Source organism: Saccostrea echinata, unplaced genomic scaffold (genome assembly GCF_033153115.1).
Source record: "Saccostrea echinata isolate AGI-Se365-2 ecotype Australia unplaced genomic scaffold, CSIRO_AGI_Sech_v1 ptg000057l, whole genome shotgun sequence".
Lineage (NCBI taxonomy): Eukaryota > Metazoa > Mollusca > Bivalvia > Ostreida > Ostreidae > Saccostrea > Saccostrea echinata.
Window position 1 is genome coordinate 7,311,011 of NW_026889806.1, and position 24,920 is coordinate 7,335,930.

The window sequence follows — 24,920 nt, forward strand, 5'->3', positions numbered from 1 at the left end:
TAAATCTTGGATTGTTGTCTTTTCGAACAACAATTTTCATTGCATCAAAATAAAATCAAAGTTATTCAAAGTCTTAAAATAAAATATATGGAGATAACGAACAGTATTCAAGCTGAAAATTCCATTCAAACAAATACAAATCAGGAGCAGAGCAAACACGGACCTCTAAAACATCAGAGGTAGGATCAGGTGTCATGGAGGAGTGAACATACCCTGTCGACCGGTCACACCCGCCGTATTACTTGTAAAAAGTTAACATTTGTAATTTTGTACACTATAAAAGTACATGAATAAATCATTTTAGAAGACTCGAAATTTCTTAAATCTAGTCTTAGATATAAATGTTTATCATATGTTTCACATGTCTGTTTCGTACGTCACATGCCCACTGTACATTGCACAAGGGATATATCATTTTCATACCCAAGGTTGTGAAGTCACCATATTTTGAGCCATCTTTAAAAAATTGTTTGGTTGTCCTCTCCCGACCGACTGGCTAAAAATGGCCCGACTCAAAACTTTTCAACCTCCAGGAAGCAATTATTTTTTTTATGTGCTATGGAAAACAGAATTCAAAAATTAGCATTGAAATTGAAATTTTCTGAGAGAAAAAAATTTCTCACCCACCTAATGACCCAATATTTTCAGAGCAAGTCCGGGGAGGGCAAACAAACATTATTCTAAAGTTGGCTTTGATTGAATTTGATTGTCAAATATTGTAGATTTACATATGTGATAGGCATATGAAGAACATGTGATAAAAAGAAACTCTCATGGTTTGTGGTTTGATATTATTGTTATTGGACTTATTATATGTTTTTATCCCCTCATCATGGGCTCAGGGATATAAACACATAACTTGCTGGATAAAATATCATACAAAACCAAGAACCAAGAGAGATCCTATATTTATTAGCATGATATGAAATTGAAAGTGATCTTTGATGTCTTGGGCCATCTTTAAAAAATTGTTTGTTTGCCGTCTCCCGACCGACTGGCTAAAATGCCCCAACCCAAAACATTTTTTAATCCTGAGGAAACGCTATTATCCCATCGACAATAATGTTGAAATTTTCTGAGAAAAAAATCCCACCTACCTACCAACCCATTTTTTTTTTACCCTGAGTCGGGAGATGGCAAGCAAACATTATTTTAAAGATGGCCTGGTAATGATACTTTTTCTTAACGATGAAGCTTTTAACACTCTGTATTAAATAACAATTAAAGTAAATATACATAAAAAAAAGTACCGAATAAGTGTAAAGAATATGCTGTTTTCTCAGCGTGCCAAGATACGGAATCAGGACAACTCGCCCCCAAGACAAGTCGCCCCCAACACTATGAAAGACAGCTCGCCCCCAATTTAGGACAAATCGCATCCACTCAAGACAACTCGCCCCCATTATAGAGAAAACTCGCCCCCATTATTTTTTCTTGTGAATTGCAAGGGAAAAAAATAACTGTTATTCAATTATGTTTATTTTATATGCAAATTTAAATTATAATCAATATTTACGATTGTAATAGATAGTAAATTTTTTTTTATGCATTTAGATCATATTTTTGTATAAAAACACAATGTATGCATAAAAGATTTATCATAATATCCATGCTTTCTTAAATTTTATTCTTATGAAATAGAGTGAAAAAATGCATTTTGATTTATCATTTTTTAAATTTATATTTATAAAATATGTCTATTTTAAAAGAGCACATTGTCCTCAGTGTTAAAACATCTAAATTATTTAATGACGAAATTAACGTTTAAACTGACGGCTTTAAGAAACTTATGATAATGATTATTACTAATTAAATGAAGACATCAGACAAAAAATTTAATGACAACCCCAAGCTAACAATTAATTTGGATACTTCAAAGTGACGACTAATTGGAACATGCAAGCTCCAAAAATTACGTATATTTAGTTGTTTAAAAAAATTGGCGTGCCGTATCTAAGCTCCGAAGCAGCTTCAACGTGATGAAGAATTAAAGCATGCAAGCTGAAAATTACATATATTCAGTTTTATTTGTGATGAAAATGTAAACAAATGTGTGAATTTAGTGAAGATATATCAAAAAAGTGCCAGTAGCGACAATAGATATTAGTGTTAAATTATTTGTGTTGTGTTTTATTTTCAATAAAATTGAGAAATTTTATTTTCAGTTGTTTGTTTTAACTTTCTAGGAACATTTTTAAATTCAAATATCTATATAATATATTTACTATTTGTTGGTTTCTTAAACTGGGGGCGAGTTGTCTTAAATGGGGGCGAGCTGTCCTGAATTGGGGGCGAGTTGTCCTGAATAGGGGCGAGTTGTCTTGGGGGCGACCTGTCTTGGGGGCGAGTTGTCCAGCATTCCAAGATACCTATAATTTTTTATCCTATTATATATTTGTTGATAAATTTTCAAATAGAAAATGCATAGTGGGTGCTTTCATTTGCGTTTCTTAAAAGTATATTTTTGGTTGAATAATTTTCCCTACATAATATGATTAACTATAATGATTAACTAAAAAAAATACAATGGATAAATACAATTTACATTGAAAATTCAGACATTTTCGTGAGCATTTCAGTTACTCAGTTTGTGATTTTCAGAACATGAGGATCGAACTACCGTAAAGGAAGAAGTTGTAAATGTTTTAGATCAAATGTCTTTAAAACTAACAAAATAACTGGCAAAAGAAAATAGTCGCCAATGTTTGCGTTTTATATAGGTTTTGAATTTTTTAAACAATGGTGTTCTAAGTACTAAATTCTTTTTGGGAATTTATCTCTCTTACCAGAGCGTCAGCACACCCTAAAATGACTAACACTGCATCTTTGATTTTTTTTCAAAGTAAAAAACGTTATCAAAAAAGTAAATTTCTCAAAATTTCTGGATGAAATATTGAGATAACGGAGCAGAATAAACGCAGTCCTCTAAAAATATCAGATGGAATCAGATGGCATGGACTATTGCAATTCCGAACAATCCTGTAATTTAATCCTTAATTACTGACTTTAATTTTTTATATGTTCCAGCTTGAATCAAGGTGTGTGGATAGGACTCCGGACGTCGTCTACAGCGACACCCTATGTGTATAGATGGATGGACGGAGAAGAAGCTGTTTACTTTAAATGGACTTGGGGTGAACCGAATCATCAGGATACTTCCCAGTGTATCAGACTTTTTCAATATAACTTGTACTTTGGAACCCTGGAGTGTACAACAAAAAGACATTTTCTGTGTGAAGGTTCAACTATGTGTGTGTGTGTGTGTGTGTCTATCCGTCTCTCTCTCTCTTTCTGTTTTTTTTTCTCTCTCTCTATCTCTGTATATGTGTAACATTTTTAGAATCATTCGTCTTTCAATTAACACCTGGACATTTTCAGACCCAGCCATCCAAGGAGCATGGTCGTCATGGGGCACGTGGTCCGATTGTAGCGCCACCTGTGGAAACGGAACCCAGACCCGCACCCGGTCTTGTGATTCTCCCCGCCCATCTAATGGAGGGGCATATTGTACAGGCTCAGAAAATGAGGAGTATTCATGTAATTTAGGATTTTGTCCAGGTATTTATTTAGAATAATTATCCCATTGGTTTGATTCCTTCGTTCATAACCTTTCAGACTCTCTTTGTTTCTCTCTGTGTGTGTCTGTGTGTATGTCTGTCTCTCTTTTTCTTCGTGTGCATGTGTGTTATAATTAACACCTGGACATTTTCAGACCCAGTCATCCAAGGAGCATGGTCGTCATGGGGCACGTGGTCTGCATGTAGCGCCACCTGTGGAAACGGAACCCAGACCCGCACCCGGTCTTGTGATTCTCCTAGCCCTTCTAATGGAGGGGCATATTGTACAGGCTCAGAAAATGAGGAGTATTCATGTAATTTAGGATTTTGTCCAGGTATTTATTCAGAAGAAAATGTTAACATTGTTTTAGTTCCTTTCTTCAAAATCAGTGCCCTACTGTGTTATTTCTGTCAGTGAATGGTTCTTGGTCGAAGTGGGGAGATTGGTCAGTCTGTACCATGAGTCTCTGCAGTGTGACAAATCGAACACGTTCCAGGTCATGTGACTCACCAGCGCCTACATATGGCGGACGTTACTGTGAGGGGGATGGACAAGATACAGAAAGCTGTGAAGGTCAAATCTGTCCAACAGGGGAACGTAAGTCACGTGATATTTGATCTCTCATCCTCAGAAATTCTATGAAAAATGTGATTTTTTAATAATCATTATTCTGTGTGGCAAGTGGTTTTTCCTTTTGTTAATAGATTAATAGGTTAGCATTAAGGGACATATACGATTTGTCATTAAAAAAGGTAATGTAAACTTTTTTCTGTCAAGATTTTTGAAATTCTGCATACTCTTTGTAGGCTTGATGTGTGCAGAATTTCCTGACAACAAAATCACATCATCGGCTTTAGAAGAAAAACTAACAGAAATATCAAAAGTATTGAAAGTAAACAAAACAAATCTGTCATCACAAAAGCGAAAAAGAGCGTGTGCAGAGGATCCAAGGCCCACGTCGATGTACATAGGATATGTGGGTGTTATATTCATAGGCTGCTTCCTTGGAATAATTGTCTTTGTTGATTGTTCATCTTTCATTGTTTGGGCTTTGAAAAAACGTAGCTAAGAAATTTACAAACATGGTTTAAGTCCCTTCAATTTGATATTGGAAATATTCCTTAGACTTAAGCTTTCATGTGACTTCTACTGTGACATTTCCAGGACGACAGTTGTTGTGAGTTTCTATCGTAGTTAGGAATAACATTGTAAATGTGTGATATATCTCCTGAGAAGATTCTGATCTTGTCAGACAAATTTTTTTCTGGTTTTGTATACTGTGCACGAAAGCCAGAAAGGCTCATTTTTTGAAAAGATAAAAAAAAAATTAAACTCGTTTTAACGAGATAATTATCTCGTGATAACGAGTTAATTATTTTTATCTTCTCAAAATGAGCCTATCCGGCTTTCGTAATTATGAACTCATTTACTTTAAAATGTTAAAATATGCTACAACTTTAGGAAAGCTGATTGCCGCCCTTTTTTAATTATTTTAAATAGATGTACATTGTAATTTAAATATAAGATTTAAACTTCTTGAAAATAATTAAGGCTATATTATATCAAATTAAGTTTAATCAAAGAAATGTGATGTTGATACACAATTTAAGGAAGCTCTTAACACTTAAAACTGAAGAGTTTAAATTTCATTTACTAGTTTCTTATGCATTTTAAGGATAAAAGGATAATTTATAAATTTGAACAAGTAATGTTGAAGCGACTATCACCCATAACCATGTTTACAAGGTTTCGCTTTTCTTGGAGTTGCATTAGCTGAATTGTATTTATGAATATGAACATGTATCGTAGAAAGTACATCAAGTACATAGATTACAATGCTTTGTTTTTATAAAACAGGTGACTCAGAAATATAGAAAATAGGCCAGGCGCAAAAATAATTTAATAGAAAAAAGTCATTTAGAAACGACACTGGTGAAAGGAATAACTGATACACGAGAGTTGTCCTATTCAAAATCACACGAGGGTAGAACACGGTACACTTTAAAATCTACATATATAAGTGACACCTGAATTTTAGAAACTTGATCTTTAATCAGTGTATATTGTGTTGTGATATTTATTTTATTAACATGACAGTACAGAGCGTTATGGCCGATCAAGGTATATATACGTTTTAAGATTGTCTTATTTTATTGGTTTCAATGTTCGTGCTAAAACCTTTTCCGAAAAATCTTGAACTACTATTTATTTTTTAGCGACAATTTTTAATCCTTTGCAGATTATTTTCATAAACAGACCTCATACAATGAGAATAAAACAGTGATATATACATAAGTCCATCATTTCTTGTTATTTGTCAGAAGTATTGCCTACCGTGGATATGTTTTTATGTCTCCTATTTTTTTATCATGTCCATCTGCAAAACAAAGTAATTGCTTGGCGTATATACTTACAACAAACTGAAAACATTATATATCTGTTAGTAAGAGCTGTATTCAGTACTCAAGTGATATAATAATTTAAAGTAAAATAAATTTGTCAAAATTTTCTCTTCTCTTCAGAAGATTCTGGCAAGTTCTATGCATTATAAAGAATCCCTCCGTTGTGGTCTTTTCCTGAAAACAAAGTCAGCTTGGAAATTGCCCTTTAAAATCTTTATAAAATAAAAGACATTTAGGTTACAACAAGAATATAATAATTTTGTTATAAAGGCTGGGGTTAGTTAGTTAGTGATCATTGTATCATTTTTTTTTTACTAGAAAGATTAACGGGGGCTGAATCAGCCTAAACATAATTAAAAGTAAGTTCCAATGGTCACTGAAAGTAATTTACTTAAGGAAAGATAATAACCTTTTTTTTTTTTTTTTTTTTTTTATCAAAAATCATTAAAATATCAATCTATGAGTTTTATAAAATTCTATTTTTTCATTTTAAATTTCTCAATAATGCCCCATACAGTGACACACACACACACATATATATATATATATATATATATATATATATATATATATATATATATATATATATATATATGTATTTTTTAAGAAATAAGGTATCATTTTTAAACATCTATCGGGCTATAAATACGGGTTGGTCACGAGATCAAATTCCATAAAGCCCGAAATAAAAGAAAACATTTGCAAATGTAAATATAGATATATATATAAATTTATAAGGTTTATGACAATTATGAAGGAATTTGAATTTCATGCAAAGTCTTTTTAGAGATAATTAGATATTTACATCATTTACAACCAAAAAAGTCCAAAAATAAATAATAATATATCCAACAAATTTTTGTTTGTAGCGTTTTCTTCGTCATGTTTGACGTAAATCACAGGACTAAAGACAACAAAAATATGTTGACCATTTGATTTAAACTCTCTCTCAATATCTGAAACTTAATTAAACCAAATACTTGGCTTAGATCTATTGTTAGAGAATCAGGTATTTAAACTTTTCATTTAGAGATCAAATCGTTGTTTTTGGAACACATAAGAGCTATACGTAATATTGATCAGAGTGTAGGTCACTTAGCACTGTCTAATAATGGTACTGGTATTTCAATACAGTATAAGTACAAACCACTGATGTCTGTAAACAAGTATCTATATTGGTAAACTTTCATAATTCACGATCGGAAACAGCAGGCGAGAAGTCTCACATTTTGACCTCAGAAAACCTTGTAAAAACACTCACCTGAAGTCTGATGTAAGGCTTAGAACACTGTGTAGAGTATAATCGATTCATGATCTCCAGTTAAATCCCTAATTAAACTGCTTCTTAAATTAGGCATGATCGTAAGAGAACGTGATTGCTCATGCATATGGATTTACTTTTAAAGTTTGACTTATAACCCATATCTATGAATGGTGGAGTGCCAAAAAAAAAAAGCCCAAAACAAAACAAAACAAAAAAAACAAGACTGTTTAATGTTTTAAAACAAGATGTGATTGTGAAACACTGTTGCCCCCGTATGGCAGCTTATGGCGAAGGTTAAAGTTTCTCAAATGCAAGTCAAATCCAGGCCAAAAGATAAAAAATGTTGGTACCCAAAGAAAGGTCTTGTCTCGAGGAATATACCTGTGAAATTTGAAAGCCCTAGCTGCAACTGTTCAAAAGTTATGGCCAAGGTTAAAGTTTTTTGAAAGTAAGTAAAACGTCAAGTTCAAGGTCAAAGTTGTTGGTATCCAAAGGAAGGTCTTGTCACAAAGATTACATATGTGAAGTATGAAAGCCCTTGCACCAACCATTCAAAAGTTATGGCCAAGGTTAAAGTTTTTCGAAAGTAGGTCAAACTCCTATGCCAAGGTCAAAGGTTCAAAGTGGTTGGTATCCAAAGGAAGACCTTGACACAAGAATTACATATGTGAAGTATGAAAGCCCTAGCACCAACCATTCAAAAGTTATGGCCAAGGTTCAAGTTTTTCAAAAGAAGGTCAAACTCCTATGTCAAAGTCAAAGGGTCAAAGTGGTTGGTATCCAAAGGAAGGTCTTGTCACAAAGATTACATATGTGAAGTATGAAAGCCCTAGCACCAACCATTCAAAAGTTATGGCCAAGGTTAAAGTTTTTCAAAGGTAGGTCAAACTCCTAGGTCAAGATCAAAAGGTCAAAGTGGTTGGTATCCAAAGGAAGGCCTTGTCACCAGGATTACATATGTGAAGTATGAAAGCCCTAGCACCAACCATTCAAAAGTTATGGCCAAGGTTCAAGTTTTTCAAAAGAAGGTCAAACTCCTATGTCAAAGTCAAAGGGTCAAAGTGGTTGGTATCCAAAGGAAGGTCTTGTCACAAAGATTACATATGTGAAGTATGAAAGCCCTAGCACCAACCATTCAAAAGTTATGGCCAAGGTTAAAGTTTTTCAAAGGTAGGTCAAACTCCTAGGTCAAGATCAAAAGGTCAAAGTGGTTGGTATCCAAAGGAAGGCCTTGTCACCAGGATTACATATGTGAAGTATGAAAGCCCTAGCTCCAACCGTTCAAAAGTTATGGCCAAGGTTAAAGTTTTTCAAAAGTAGGTCAAACTCCTAGGTCAAGGTCAAAAGATCAAAGAGGTTGATATCCAGAGGAAGGTCTTGTCACAAGGAATACACATGTGAAGTTTGAAACCCTAAGCACCAACTGTTCAAAAGTTATGCCAAGGTTAAAGTTTTTCAAAAGTAGGTCAAACTCCAAGGTCAAGGTCAAAAGGTTAAAGTTGTTGGTATCCAAAGGAAGGCCTTGTCACAAAGAATATACATATGTGAAGTTTGAAACCCCAAGCACCAACTGTTCAGAAGTTATGGCCAAGGTTAAAGTCTCATAAAATTTTGCAAAAGTGGGTCGAACTCCAATTTCAAGGTCAAAAGGTCAAATATGATGGTATTCAAAGAAAGGTCATGTCAAAAGTAATACACCTGTGAAATATGAAAGTCATAGCTCCAAAAAAGATATGGGCAAGGTTAAAGTTGACAAGAAACAAGCAGACAAATAGACAGACAGACAGGACAAAAACAATATACCCCTGGGTTCTTTAGATCGAGGGGCATAACAATATATCCCCGGGATCTTTCGATCCAGGGGCATAAAAAGACTAAATCGTTTAAGAAATTGGGAATTATATAAATCATGAAAGGTATTCCGAAAAGAAAACATTGATTTGACAAATGTATACACACGTCGTTTGCTCTAGTGAACTATAAGAAACTCCCCCTTCTCCGAGGTCATTGTAAAGTAGTAAATTAATACCAGGCTTAGATTTCTAATGCTTCTAAATATAACATTTCTCTCGTAACCCACATGTAAAACAATAAGTTGTATTTAGGTCAGATTATGTATAATCTAACTGGATTACAGAGAATTTTATATAAATCATACAATTGCGACACGGGAAAGCAGAAAGCCGGTTACAATCGGTAAGATGTTTTTATTCCCCCCTTCAGATTTTTATTGATTAATCTTCTGATATCAAATCGTATTGTCATTTTAACACCATGGTGGGAAAATATTTATATTTCAGTCAGCTTTGTTTATTTAATTAAATATCTTTGTATGCTTCATTTTAAATTTAAAAAAAATGATAAAAAAAAATAATAAGAAACTTTTATTTTTATTACAACAAAAAATTCTAGACAAAAAAGATAATTCAATTGGAATTGTTCTAGTTAATTAATTTACAGACATATTCATCTTCGCAATATTTTTGTGTGTTGTATATTTTATAAATTGTAAAATAAAAATGGTTAAGAATTATCGCAGTATAATTACTTGTGAATTCTATTCAACTTGTTCAGGGATATTTTTGCTTTAAAGGTATAAACATTTTTAATTATTTTGGGAGCGAAATACTTCATACTTTTGTTTAACATCTTAAAACAAACTTTGATTTTAACTATTGCCGAGAATTTCAACTTTAATTGTTTGAAATTAACCTCCGTAACGATTAACTTCCGTAACGATATTTTTACCGAAATTGAATTTAACATGGGATTCATGCCATACTTCAAGAATCATACTTCAGCGTTCTATACTGAACATCAGGGGAAAAAAATGGTCAAATTCAGCTCTATTTAAAAAATAATAAGACTTGTTCAAGCATTAACTTCCGTAACTAAAATCAATGGTAAATTGAAATTCATGTAAAAAGTTACCTATACCAGATTCGTGGAAAATTCTTTTTTTTCAAGTTCACTGATAAGTCCTTTGGAGAATTATGGTGTTAAATTCGGTATTTGAAACTATAATTTTTTCATGTTTTATACCCTGAATTGGTCCTTTTATCGTAGAATGAATTTATTATGTTTTTCTGTGTTTATTTCATTTTAGCTGTAAATATGTTTGATATAATTCATATGTTGGGAAAGGGTGTATAAAGTTTTTAGAAATTTATTGCCATAAATGAAAGTCAATGTAATATTGTTTAAATACGTGCTGAAGTTCCTTATAATTTTCCTTTTTAGACGAAAATATGGATGTTCATTTTCCACATCTAGTCTCATCTCCGGTCAAACGGGTCATATCAACGATACCCGAGGGCTCCGAAAAGACACCAGACCTAGAGGGTGTTGTTTCCCGCCTCAGTCGAAATGATTCCCGCGCATTGATGTCACGTGCTTTGTCCCGAAACTTGACCCGGGCGTCCTTCAAAAATTTGGCCTTGGTAGGAGGTCGTACCTCAAGAACTTTTGTAGTGACAGATTCGGCAATCAAGACTCCGTTTGACCCAGAAGATGAGTATGATTTCGACTTCGAAAGTGATGATGGTACGGAACTAAATTACTTCATTTCTGTTCATATAAGTATTTTCTTATCATGCTTAATGTACAGAAAGTATCTGAAGACCAAAAAGTGGTATTTAAAGTGGTAAACTAGAATTAACAATATGTGTTTGTGAAACACTATGCCCCCGATGGTAACAGATGTAGACTACAGTGCAATAGTTATGGCCAATGTTAAAGTTTTTCAAATGTAGGTCAAAGGTCACAGTTGAGGTCACATGATCAAAAATTTCTGTACCAATGGAAAGGTCTTGTCATAATGAACACTCATGTCAAATATTAAAGCCTTACCCTTGACAGAGAAATAGTTATGGGCTAGGTTAAAGTTGACAACAGACAGACAGACAGGACAAAAACAATATACCCCCGGGATCTTTCGATCCAGGGGCTTAAAATTACGAAAAAAGGAAGTTAGTATATAAGACAGAAAATCTTCCGTAAGGAGGGCGAGGAGAAAAGAAGGCTGAATTAAAGCTAGAAGGGATACGTTAAAATGGATGATTAGAACATTTGGAGGATAATGTAAGGTCAGGCATAGTAAACTGGGAAAGAGCTTATATAAGAAATTGGTTTTCAAAGATTCAAAGCAGAGACAGGTTAGATTGGAATAAAATTACCAAACAAGTCTCAAATTTATAACCTCTTAGAATATATAAATTAAATTCATATCATTGCACAATAAGATTTGGTCTGAAAATATTTCTGATTACAGAATAATAATTTCTATTTATTCATGAAACATTTGATAGTTTGATTCAGTGCTTTCTTTATTGTGTAACAAATGTTGAGCATATATTTGACACTCCGATCCAATCGAGGGAATTCTCCACCATTAATTATATGTGATATAAACACATACGTAGTTATTGTTGTACTTCCACGTCACCGAAGCAGTTTTATATTGTTGCTCTTTAAACGATCTCAAAAAGACAGAACAAAACAAGATGAAAAATATATTATAAATCTGTGTAAAGAAAATCACATTGAAAGCATAACTAAAGACAGGATTAAATGGTAAACTGCTGGGGTCATATTCTCTAACATGACAATGATTAGATTATTAAAGATCATGGCGTCAATGAAATAATCAATTTCCTACTTTGTTGATTTACCCGCTAAAGCTGGGATCTGTTATTACAATTCAAATGAAATCAGTGTTCCTCGGCCATATCGCCCCAGTCTTATGTTTTCAGAGGAGAGTTTAAGCTATAAGGAATGAATTCTTTATATCCATAGAGTTTTCATACTTAAAACGTTACGGATAAAAATGAGTGATGTTAAACTTAATGATAATTCAGAGGGTAAGTTTGTATAAAAAGACAATTATTTTATACACCACCAAGACTTTTTAAATTTTCTATATCAAGATTTAAGAAGGTTTTGTGCCAATTAAAGTATAATGATACAACATATTTACATTGTGTTACTGATACATTTGGTTTATTTAGAAGATGTCGATCGAACTCATCTACGTACGAATTACAGTTATTAAACATCACAATTGTAATTGTACAAAATTTCTAATTGCTTTTGGCAGAGGAATAAAAAAAAAGGTTTAATTTTTTTTAAGAGTTAAGAAGATTTTGTGCCAAATAAAGTTTAATGATACTGCATTTTGTGGTACTTGATACAGCTTTCAACATTTGGTCTGTACTCATTTACGTACAAATTACGCGTAGAGTTATTAAACATCACAATTATAATTGTACAATATTTCTCATTGCTTTCGACAGAGGAATCTTCACCACTAAGGTATGAATCCGTGGCGGACTTACACAAAAGGAACTACCGAAGCTTCTGTAATCAGCTCGGCGTGGTGCCGTGCTCAAGGATCCTACGAGAGCTCGGCAAAACGTCCGTGAACCTAACCAACCTTAACCTCTCAAACAAAGAACTCAAGGCCGCTTTATTGACCTTCATAGTAAGCTCAAACAGATTAACATCATTATCATAAAGAAATAAAACAAAACGGGATACGAACGTTGAATCTTTATATTGGTGGTGAATTCACTGTTTTATCCTATTCGTTTAAAATAAATTATTAACGTACTTACGAAACAGAGACATGACATTTAGGAAAATTGTTACAGAAAATCTACAAATTTGATGACGATGAATATGATTCCGACGAGGTAAAGTCTGTTTTTGTGTCTTTGCATGCCTCTTTTGCTTCTGGTGATGGCTGCTAGCTCTCCGTGTACAGTTATTGCTTCTTATGTCAATAGGAGCTTGAAAAAAAAATCATTTGTGCACCTTAATAGTAGTAATCACATTTTTTCTTTTTCTTAGTATAGGTAGATTTTTTGTCATTCCATTTTCATTTTGTTTTATTTTCTATTGGAACAACCTGAAATGATATCCAAAGTTCACTTTTACAAGAAATTTGATATAAAGTTAATTTTGACTTTAATTGATTTTTCTTTCTTTAGAATGATAGCGAGATTTACGAGGTGAATATGTCTGGAAATAAACTGACTGTAAAAGAAATTGACTATCTCATAGAGCTACTGACTGTAAACAAAAGGATATCTAGCTTGGTAAGTGATATCATATAGAGCTACTGACTGTAAACAAGAGAGATATCTAGCTTTATAAGTGATATCTGAAAGAACTACTAAATAATGTAGACAAGAGCGGTTATCTAGCTTAGAAAATGATATTTGATATCTAGTTAACGACTTCTGAGAGGAGAATATCCTGCTTGGTAAGTGATAACAATAGAGGGCATTTCTTATAGTCTTTTAACTCTTCCTGCTTCCCAGAACACAAAAAGCAATATAAAAATAGTTTCATGCATTATATATGCTAATGATCCATTTAAAGAGGTCTTAAAGATCTGTGCGATGTCCAATGGATGTCAAATAAATGTTCCACCAACGGAGAGCTGAATCTTTGCAATGTTCCAGTACATGACTTTAATAAACAAACACAACACGATTAAAAATCAACATTTAATATAAAAGTTAATCCTCATATTTTTTGACCAGGCAGTTGTGTTTAAAGATTTGGAATAAAGAAAAACAAGTTTAAAATTTAAATCGTTGATATCTTTTTGATCATGACTTTAAGCGTTCACTTTGCTGAAATAAACAAAGTACGCAGTCCATGATTTATCACCAGAATTCATTGATTTGTATTTGTGTGATAACTCCATGTTTATTTTAGATTTTATCTTCTTGTCATCTGTCCGGAGATCCACTGGTCAAACTGACGGAATTCCTCAGCACTTCAAACACTCTACAGAAACTCGACCTCAGTCGTAAGTCTGACTAATCTACAAAAAAACCGAATTTCTACCAAAACAAATCTTAAGTTTTCATAAACTGGACGTATATCTCACTAATCTAATGGAACTCAGCTTCAACCAGGATTAATCGCTAAAAACTATTCACTTTCGGAAACAAAGTGTTGGCGTATATGGTGACTTTTGCCGAATGCCTCGTAATCGGCCTCAACCAATCACCAAAGTTTGACAAATCTTAAAAAGCTGAAGATTATGGGCGAACATGGCGAGCAAAATACTTATTGTGCGACAAATAGGAAAATGAAAAATTTAATCTCAATTATGACGAAATTTTCTTTGATATTTCATTTAAAATCACGTATACTTTATGTAAAATCTCCACAATTTGCAACAAACTCACAAAGATTGAAAAGATACGTTTATGAAATTGCATGCATACACGAAATACGTAAAAAAAAAAGAAGATCATTTCATCGCACTATAACAATATCTTTTCCATATGAGTGGGTCTTCGCTCCATGTTTTGGAACGATTATACTCAGAGTATGCATAAACATATATGTATACATTCTTCGGTTAACAAAAACATGGAGAAAAGAACGACTATATACCTTAAAAATGCACTTTATGACACAACATTCGCATCTCTCCAAGAAATGTTTTAAAAGTTCAGTCACGGGTTATATCATAAACATGATTTTAATTGCCATTATCTACATGTATCATGAGCTGTATAGCGTAGTAGTTTAGCGAAAGCAAAATTGATACCCAGGATTCTTATTGCTTTGGTTCTAACCCCAAGAAAGTTTTTTTAATTATAGAATGATTGTTGCAGAAAGAATTTTTCTATTTTCTGCAGAAAAGCTTTGTCATAATTTTATACCTTTCAATAATAAGAACTTTTAATACTTAATTTACAATTTTAATATGACTTTTATACATTTGATGCAATAGGCGTTTTTGCATGTCTTGTCCGCCAATCTCTTTTGTTAAGATCCGCATAAACTCTCGTATCAAATCTGAAAAAAATATAAGAAAACTACTTCAAACACAGTAAGTGGACATATCTACTGAATTTGAACTCAGTCGTTATAGTCTATTAGATGATTCAATTATGTGAAACATAATACTGCAAGTCTAATATAGACTACCGATTTTAGTCATTAGAAAAAAACCCGACCAAGCTTACTTGAATCGTGAAATTAAGTCGGAAATAGGGAAAAGTTGGAATGCAGGGTAAATGCACTTTCTGAGTAACTTCTAATTTCTACACTCTTGAGACTATTACACAAATAGCGTTACACCAGATATACAATTTCATTCATAATTGTATTGAATATTTTACTGTTGTCTTTTTTCAGACAACGACTTGAAAGACAGAGATGCAAATTCTGTATGCAAAATTATCCAGGTAAATTTACGTGTAAGAAACCATGAGTAAGAAGATTATTCAGAGTATATAGTAACAATTATCATTGTACGTAAACCATTTCAAACCTATAAAATTTCAGGAAAATGAAAGTATCCTTGATTTGATCTTGGCTCATAATAACTTGGGAGACAGCGGGGTTGCCATCGGGATTGCTTTAGGTAAGCTGGGATTCCTTTAGAGAGTGAATACAATTAAATGTAAATAAAACAGGTGATTGATTACAATATTACATGATGATGAAATATATCTTACAGCCGAGAACGACATCCTTCAGTCTCTGGATCTCAGCTGGAATCACATACGAGTTGTCGGTGCTGTCGGTCTGGCTAATGGTGTTCGAGTGAGATACTCTTTCTCATCATTAGATTTAATGTACATCCTCGAAAAAAGGATGTTTTTGCAATATTCTTGTTAATCATTGGACATACACTGTTCTTTTTTTTTTTTATTTCGTAGACCAAATTGAAGCATGTCAAAAATCTGTTGACTTTTAATTAACAGAAAAATACCAATCTGAAAACGCTAATAGTAGCCTGGAATGGTTTTGGATTTGAGGGGAGTGTTGCCACTGGGAAACTCCTACAGAACAACACAACACTATTACATCTTGACTTAACGTGCAACAGAATTCATCCGCCGGCATTGTTTGAGATTATCAAAGGTCTGGAGAAGAACAAATCTCTTCGACTCCTCAATGTAGGTGACACTTTTAAATAATTTTAAGTTGGTGCTCAGATTAAACAATCAGTGTGTACAAATTATTAATGACTAGATAAGCGAACAGTTTAGTATTTATAGTAGATACGAATAAATATGCACAAGATCCTCTTTACGTCTTCCAGCTTTTACTCTTCGCAAAGATACATTGTTTTTAGCCTCAAATAGATTATGATAATTTATTTCTAATATGTACTCTTCTAATTTTTTTTATTGAATTTTCTTTTGAAAAACAAAAAAAAGTGGTAAAGGAAACAGTACAAGAATACGGAAGTATAACATTTATAAGTGTACGTGCATTGTCTCTAACGTGTACGACTTGTTTGGTTTAAACAGCTTTCACAGAATCCTATTACAGCCCCGATGACGTCAATTTTCTTAAATCGTCTGCTTCGAGCTAAACATTCTGCTCTACAAGAACTCGATCTTGCAGTAAGTTGACGTATAAAGCATAGTTCTCATGGCTTTAAACACCCCATCTTGTCATCTACTTTACAAAATTAATTGCAATTCTCATTCTTGTCGAATTGTGCTGAATACAGTAGAATGAAAAAACGTGAAGAAAACGAACAGTGATTATGAAGTTTAGTTGGTTGTTTACCATCAGTGTCTTTCTCTTGTAAAATATCCAAATATGAAATGCATGTGTCAGACAGAACAGCAAACATAGAAAGCTGCCTTCTCCTAAAGGTTTCCAAGTGTTCATATCAATGCTCATGTCAAAGGTGAATGTTAAATTATATTAAATAAACTTGTTTTAACTTTGAAAAACTCATGATCACATTTTCATATGTCGTTCTCTGTGAATGTGTATTTCGTAGGTCTTTCGAATTCTGATCATCAATATCTTGCTTCATAGTCATTTTATTAAATTCTTACATCAAGGATCATTTTCTTTATTATAGTTTCTTAATTTTCGATGGTTTTTAATGTTAAAACATAAAAGAAACATAAAAGATTTGACTTCTTTACTTGTTTGATCCTATAACGTTACTGCTTATTTACTACATCAACAAAACTCATAAAACATGTGTTTACTGACCTTTTCTAGGGAGTTGTGGTGGACAAGGAATTCAAATCGGTATTGGAGAAAATTCAAAAGAAACGGATGTTTATTGTGCGGTACGATACGTCACTTCCGCTGAACACCGGAACAGTTACCACAGCGGATCCAAAGAACATTTTTAACATCGACCCGATAAGGATTCTTTACTTCATGAAGGAACATTTAAGGACAATAGATCTATTTCTCAAGTTTGACAAAGACTCCAACAACTGTCTGACCAGGGATGAGATGCAGTTTGCTTTTGAGGTAGGCTATTTAAAGGCTATCATTATCTGAATGCTGTAAATGTCGAAATGTTCGCTTGAATGTAACATTTACGAATTTGCGACCTGAGAAACTTTGGAGAATTATCCGCTGTGCAGAATGTTCTTTACATCATAAAACCCTATTAAATATACATGTATACTAACAAGTTGTTTTTCTTCGTTTTGTTTTGTTTTTTTTTTTTGCTTGTGTATGTGTGTGTTGTTTTTTTTTTTTTGTTTTGTTTTTGTTTCTTGTTTTGGCGTTCTTTTTGGAAAACATAAACATCAGGATGAAAGGTTTGTTAAACTAAAATTGAAAAAAATTTAAAAGCTCTAACCTTAAGTTAGATATGGAAGATATCCCATAAGATAAGCACCTGCAGATTTTGTAGTTATTTGTAAACATGTATTTACAGATGGAGGAATATCCCATAAGTTAAGCAGCTCTAGATTCTGTAACTATTTATTTATAGATGGAGGAATATCCTATAAGTTAAGCTGCTCTAGACTATGTAACTACTTGTTTATTTATAGATGGAGTGATACCCTATTAGTAAAGCAGCTAACTATTTGTTTATTTATAGATGGAGGGATACCCTATAAGTAAAGCTGCTCTGGATTCTGTTATGTCCTATCTGGATACAAACAAAGATGGCAGTGTTGATTTACTGTAAGTCATGCTTCAATAGAGAATTTTTTCGAACACTCTTTACATTGTAAACCCCAAAATGCTGAAAATAATATCGTTTTCTAGTTTACCAAAATTACAACAGGAGATAGATCGACTGGATAAAAAGTATCCTGGAAAATACAGGTAGAGAACTCATTGGCAAGCCGCTAAAACTTACGCAGCTTAACATAAGTAGAATTTAGGCATGATGGAATATGCCGTATACCTTGATGCTTATATAGTGTAGATGGCTTTTAAATTTGCATAAATGTAGGCAGGACTTCGCACATTTTTTACCATGATGCTTTGTAATCATTGTAAGAAAGCTGCCACATACAGCACCAAAATGCTTTTTGCATTTACTGCTTAAGCACTGCATGTATTTAGTTTGGTTGCGTATATTACATGTACATTATAAAGGATATTATGCGAACACTAATTATGAAATATGGTTATGGGGACCATATTAAGTTTGGAAATCCTTGAATTCATACCTCTGTGACTTTAAACTTGACGTTAAAAACTCTAGATGTAACTTTTTGGGATTTATTACTTTTCTGAGGATTGCTTCCTCTATCAATAACTGATGGTTTTCGTGCTTAGTTTTATATACTTTTCTTGACAATTACTTCATTTATACGGCATTTTCTTCGTTGCAACAGGGAGTTCATCGAAGGAGAGCGGAGGTTAAAGCGGAAGTTGATCCAGGAGAAAGAGGAGGATGCGTTACGAAAGGGCGCGGAGGAGGAACTTAAGAGGGACCACGAGTACTCCCAGGCCTACCAGACCCCAACCAAACCGAGGTTCCCGCCAATTAAAAAGTGACGTCCGGAAAGACGTCAAAATGTTAAAAAGACTTGGAGGTAGAAAAAACAGACTTAACGGTGCTGCCTAGAATTCCAAGTGCACGTTATAATTGATGTAGAAATGGTGCTATTGACTCACACAGTATTAAGAGATGAACTTGATCATTCATGTTGAAGTCTGCAAAGGTGAATTGCAGAATTTTATGAATTGTTTTTGAACATACTCAGGGCTGAATCATCTGATTTATAATTAACTTTTCATTTTACCTGTGTATATTATTTGATCTTATTTACTTGTTGCTGAATATTGCATTCATTACGTGTGTATGAAAATTTTACACTATTATATATTCAAGTTAAAATATATTTGTGTGTATTTCAACAACTTCTTTTCAGAGTACATATACTTAAGCCATATATTCCTAAATTTTAAAATGGCGTGATTTCGCATTGTCCATTTTGGTGAAAGACATTTTTGGCGCCACATTTAGCCATGTGGTTGTCCGAGTGGTAGGGAGGATTCCCACAATGTTTGTCATGTGTCCTTCCTTCCCAGTAGCTGTTTATTCTATACTTAAACTCAAACCAACCATTCTCTGTCTTAGAATAGTCCATCATCACATCCAACAACCATAAGTGAGGACCATATCTAACAATGGGATAGAAATGTCAATAACTTTTGTAAAGTCTGAGTTTAGCCTCAGTTGTAACTTTTTCTTCAAAGAATACTCGACCCGAAGAATGTTTATACAAAAAAAAAAAAAAAAAAAACAAAAAAAAAAAAAAAACAAAAAAAAAAAAAAAAAACAAATTAAACAAACAAACAAACAAAACGCCCCAGCTATTGCTGTATGAACATTTTCCCCTACAGTTTCTGGAGATTAACTCCCGACAAACGTTAACATAGATCAAAATAGTAATTTGTTCAGAGAAAACAATTCTAAATTCATATAACTGTGTTACTCTTGGTTTACAGCTGCATGCATAATATCGATGAAGAAATGATGTTCATACGTACAAAACAGGGAGGGTTAAGGCTGATTAAATAATTATGAGATAAACGCATACGAAACACCAATGAAATAGGATTAGAACGTAGTCAACAACGACAAAAAAGTACAAGACGTAAAAAAAAAAAAACAAAAAAGAAGAGAATAGAATATAAAACAAAGATAAGTGGTAAAGTTGTATCAATCAACTAAGAATGGGGTTAAGGTGTGCAAGTGCAAAACAACAAAATGGAGCTAAGGTGTGCAAAACAACAAAATGGGGCTAAGGTGTGCAATACGAGTGAAAATGGGGTTAAGCCATTAAAGTGTGCAATTAACAAGAAACTGGGGTTAAGGAGTATAAAGCAGCAAAACAGATATAGTTTTAAGGAGTGCAAAACACTCGGTGTTTTGTGTGACCCGTAAAAGACGGATGCTTTCTCCCCCTAGGCATCTGATCCCATTTCTCTGTTATTCTCAGGGGTCCGTATTTTACCCTCCTCACAGATTTGCAGTGTTTATAGGTTTATTAGATTGATCACTGATCCCATTTCTCTGTTATTCTCAGGGGTCCGTATTTTACCCTCCTCACAGATTTACAGTGTTTATAGGTTTATTAGATCGATCACTGTTCGTTAACTTCACCTGCTTCACATTCACACGTACGTGTTGAGTGAAGTGTATTCTTGTCTTTCTTGGTCATTCGTCGTCCATACGGCCGGTGATCCAGTTGGCTGTTTGCCTAGATAACTGCCCTGTCCTACTTCCGGTCCATACCAGTCCAGGTGATTGTCGCCTTGTTTCCAGGCATCATAGGCCTTGTAGAAAGATGGTTCCTTGTTGTGTATAATTGGAATAGCACAAGGACTGGTGTCGGCATTATCAGTACATCCTGTAATATGACACACGGCAGAAATGAAGAAGAAATCAAACCAAAATATGTCAAAAAAATGTATTTTTAATTTGCATTGGAAAAATACGTCAGAGGTAAACAAATCAAATTTGAGTGTAGGCCCTAGTCAGAGAAATCCGATTGATTTTGTTGAAATCATATCAACACTTGATATAAGATACATGTATCTATCGAATACAAGTAATAGAAATGTACAGTCAAAATTTTTCCATCTTTACATGGCTTATTATGTTTTATACCATTGCTTTAGACTGAGCTAAATGAATTGAAAGGTTAAACATAAAACATAAGATGTTAATTAACGGATACCATGATTTAAGCGGGGGAACGCATATATTACAAGAAAAAAAATGCTATATTTGAGCGAAAAAAAAAATATCGCCGTAATTGAAGGTTTTTACAATGCTTGGATCTGTAGCTCTCTGGTTTATCTGTCCGAATTTTCTCAACCAGAGAGATACAGTTCTGCATCTAATACACAACTGGCAGTTATTTCTTTGGAATTGGTAGAAAGTATAAAAAGAAGTTATCAGTCTGTTTATATGGCTGTCTATTTCAATAAAATTTCGAATTAATACTAGCTTGAGATTTCATCAAAGCAGAAATATTCTTTGAACTCTACGATTTCATATTTGGATTCAATTTCATAAGCCGGCTCTCCTTACGTCAAACACAACCTTTTTAGACTAAATATATTACCTGCAACTAGCGATTATGTAAACCCGAGCTAATTTGAATTTTTGAAAAGTACATGTAGCTACTTAAAAGACTGATAACATTAATGCCAAAGACAACAATGGACTTTAAATAAAAATGTTTTCCATAAAAAAGGTGGCACATATGGAACTTCGAAATAAACGGCATTCAGCATAAGGAACAGTTCAAAGCTGTGCCAGAAAGTTTATAGCATTTCTGAGGAAGTTATATCATTCAAGATACTGTAATGTAAGGTTATTTATACCATGTCTATGTTCATGACTAATTCCCCCATCAATGAACAAATCCTCCCCGTTTCTCGTCATTTTCTCTATCAGAATCACTGTTCTTGCCCATGTGCCATTTCCTGGTGTAACAATTGCTCCTGGGGTAGATGTGGTAGATAAGTCTGTAGATCCCGTAGGAGAGATATCTATAGATCCTGTAGTAGATAAACCAATTGATGGTGTTGTAGATGCGGAAGGTGACTTTGTTGCCAAGGGATAGTGATTAAAAAAGTGATCCCCGGGTCCTGTTGGTCCACCTGAAGAATATGTCATATATTGAAATTGCTAAGTTAACTTATGATATTGGGTTATATTTCATAATACGATTTCTAACTAACTCGCCAACAATAAAGGCTATGATTGGTTCTGCACTGTTGTCAATCACGATGTGGGCGTTACCACTACCATCTATTGTGATCTTCTTCTGGCAGTCTGAGACTAGGTCGCAATAATCTCCTGCAGGTAAACCAGTCTGGAGGGTTGTGTCCATGTGACCTTGTTTGGCCATAGCAAAGAAACCTTTCTGTCCTCGAGCAAAAGAGATTTCATCATTTTGATTTCTCCAGTGCTTTATCTCAGTTTCGACCACGGCGTTTCTGAAGGCCGCCATGTTGGCTACTGGGTTCCACCTGTGTTCACATACCCATCCATTACCACATGAACCGTCAGCATTAATAGTAACGTCTTTCGCTGAAAAGTCAGCGTTGTCTGGGGGTCCTTGGTCTGAGTTATCAAAGAAATAGCTGCTCATGACTCTCGTAAATCCATAATTGTAGGCTAGTGTAAATGCTACGGCCATTTTGTAGTCACGTGGTGTTTTGTGTGTGATTAGATTACCACCACCTCCGTGTCCTCTTTGGTTGTCATGGTTATCGACAAACACGAAGGCATGACTCGGGTCCGACATTCCCCAAGACGGAACATACATATCATTTAATTGTCCAAAATCGTGAATTCCATATGCAATTTTTTGACAATAACGGAACTCTGTGACATATCCTAACTCGTAATACTCATTTACTCTCACAGCTCCGTCGTTCTGGTCGATGACCTCATGGTAAAAGAACGGCCTTCCTCCTTCTGGAAGGTCCTTGACCCTGTCTTGAATGGCCTTGATATCTTCTGTCCACATGTGTTTGGATGCGTCAACTCTGAATCCCGCTACGCCTATGTCGATACAGTGGTTGAAGTACTCAGCTATTTTATCTCTGACGTATTCCTGGCTCTGATCTAAGTCAGTGAGCCCTACCAGGAAACAGTTCCGGACGTTCTTAGGGTCACTATAATTGTCGACTCCCCCGTTTCCGGACGGACACTTATCTCGTGTGTTGAAATGTTGTCGGTTGTATGGAACACCAGGAAAATCATAATTGCTGGAATTGAAATGACTTCCAGCTGTCCCTATCCCTATTCGACCCAGTCCAGCCATGTGATTGATAACGGCGTCCACATATATCCTGAAAGATAACGACTTTTTTCGTACGTACGTACAATATCCTGGGTATGATATTGACATTTGTGTTTAAATATTACCTGACTCCGACATTTTTACACCTGAGAACCATGTCTTTGAATTCGGCCTCTGTCCCTCCCCGGCTGTGAAGTTTATAACTGACAGGTTGATATCTCTCCCACCACGGACGCATAGGGTGTGTGACCACAATATGCTCATTTGGAGGTGAAACCTATAAAGAATTGTGTCGGAATAATTCATATGACTCTTGTCTTTAATCCAAAGGGTTTTTTTTAGTCTTTACTGCATCCAGGTAACTGTGATTGATTTATGAAATAGAATTGTATTATTAAAATTTCAAGAAAGGGATATAACTATAGGAATATTTAAATATATGTGTAGCATAAAGAAGAAATATATCACTTCATGTTGTGAACCTAATTATAATTTATGTAAGATGAATTTAAGAGCACAGGGAAAGTTCCGTTTCATCTACTGAACCTAAACTCCACAAAATTGTTTCATTTACCGCACCTGAACTCCACAGAACTGCTTCTTTCCTAGGAATCGCTCACATTCATCTGCTATGTCTGTCCACTTCCATTAAAACAAGTGGACAATCACCTGCTTCCCGCCACAATGTGGATCTCGATAGTCCCCAAACACTATGACGTAAAAAAAATGTATATGAAATCAGTGTGTCTTTTTGTGTGCACAAAGGTATCAGGCACAATCTTTCATGAAAAATGAACAAATTTTATAACATCATATAAATTGGTACCGTATAAGATTTTACATTTACTTGAAAGTTTGTTTACGACACTAGATTTATCAAAGCAATAGCACTGTACCCAAGGTCATTTGAGCGAATTCAAGGTAGTAGATGTTTTTTTTTTAAAGAAAGTGAGCTAAACAAAGGTCAACTTGTCCTAGTCAATAGGATGAAAGGCTTAGTTACGAAGGTCAATATTTTAAATTTCATTTTTCAGGAATATTTTATGACTCGAATATTAAGAAATCACTACAATTTTGTCATTAATTTGACTTTGTTAATTACATACTAAAATCTTTATATACTCAACAGTAAATTAAAGCTAGTACCATATATTCACCCTTAGTCTTATCTATTACACGTGCATTATATGCTTTCCTACATTTAATCATGACTTGAGTTTTCGAGGAATTGAGATGACCATTGTAAAAATCAACATTAATAGAACTGCGATTGAAGAATGAATTTAGAATTCATAAACAAACCTTTATAACAACTGAGTAAGAATAGCAGAAAATTCCACATTTCTCGCACTTTCGTTCAAGACTGTTCTGTGGTGGTGTCTGAAAGAACTTATTTTATCGCATTTTTATCATGTTACCTTAAGGCCTTCCGAATTTGACATAGGAATTCTTTTAGATTTTGATCATTTTTACATCACAGATTCTAAAAATAGGAATCACAAAGTACCTTCCATGGAGGGCAGATAATTTCTTGATATTTCTTTATTCATGCTAAAGCACACGTTTCCAAAGACGTCTCTAAGAGTAACATACGTGCAGAGTATATATTTTGTAACCTTTACACCATGTTTAATCTGCTTTGTTAACTGAATTTCTTCTAAATTG

General features: G+C 34.0%; 3 protein-coding genes across 3 annotated transcripts; 2 read left to right on the forward strand and 1 right to left on the reverse strand.

The window, feature by feature from the left end:
• The first annotated feature begins 3,247 nt into the window (after positions 1-3,247).
• On the forward strand, positions 3,248-4,627 carry LOC133174104 (semaphorin-5A-like). The gene is made up of 5 exons (XM_061309144.1): positions 3,248-3,253; positions 3,379-3,537; positions 3,713-3,863; positions 3,973-4,155; positions 4,365-4,627. Exons 1-5 carry the CDS (start codon positions 3,248-3,250, stop codon positions 4,625-4,627), a joined length of 762 nt encoding a protein of 253 aa, XP_061165128.1.
• Positions 4,628-10,468: 5,841 nt separating this feature from the next.
• LOC133174251 (leucine-rich repeat-containing protein 74A-like) lies at positions 10,469-18,995 on the forward strand. The gene is made up of 13 exons (XM_061309331.1): positions 10,469-10,767; positions 12,516-12,703; positions 13,212-13,319; positions 13,948-14,041; positions 15,388-15,437; positions 15,538-15,616; positions 15,713-15,798; positions 15,960-16,154; positions 16,512-16,607; positions 17,227-17,487; positions 18,071-18,156; positions 18,241-18,300; positions 18,819-18,995. The coding sequence occupies exons 1-13, from the start codon at positions 10,473-10,475 to the stop codon at positions 18,979-18,981; spliced, it is 1,761 nt and encodes a 586-aa protein (XP_061165315.1). The 5' UTR covers positions 10,469-10,472; the 3' UTR covers positions 18,982-18,995.
• Positions 18,996-19,381: 386 nt separating this feature from the next.
• Positions 19,382-24,805, reverse strand: LOC133174105 (alpha-amylase-like). Its single transcript, XM_061309145.1, is given in 8 exon segments — positions 19,382-19,611; positions 20,618-20,843; positions 21,826-22,010; positions 22,092-22,104; positions 22,190-23,304; positions 23,381-23,532; positions 23,835-23,965; positions 24,763-24,805. Coding segments are annotated over 8 exon segments (2,085 nt in total). The 3' UTR covers positions 19,382-19,391.
• Positions 24,806-24,920: the final 115 nt, after the last annotated feature.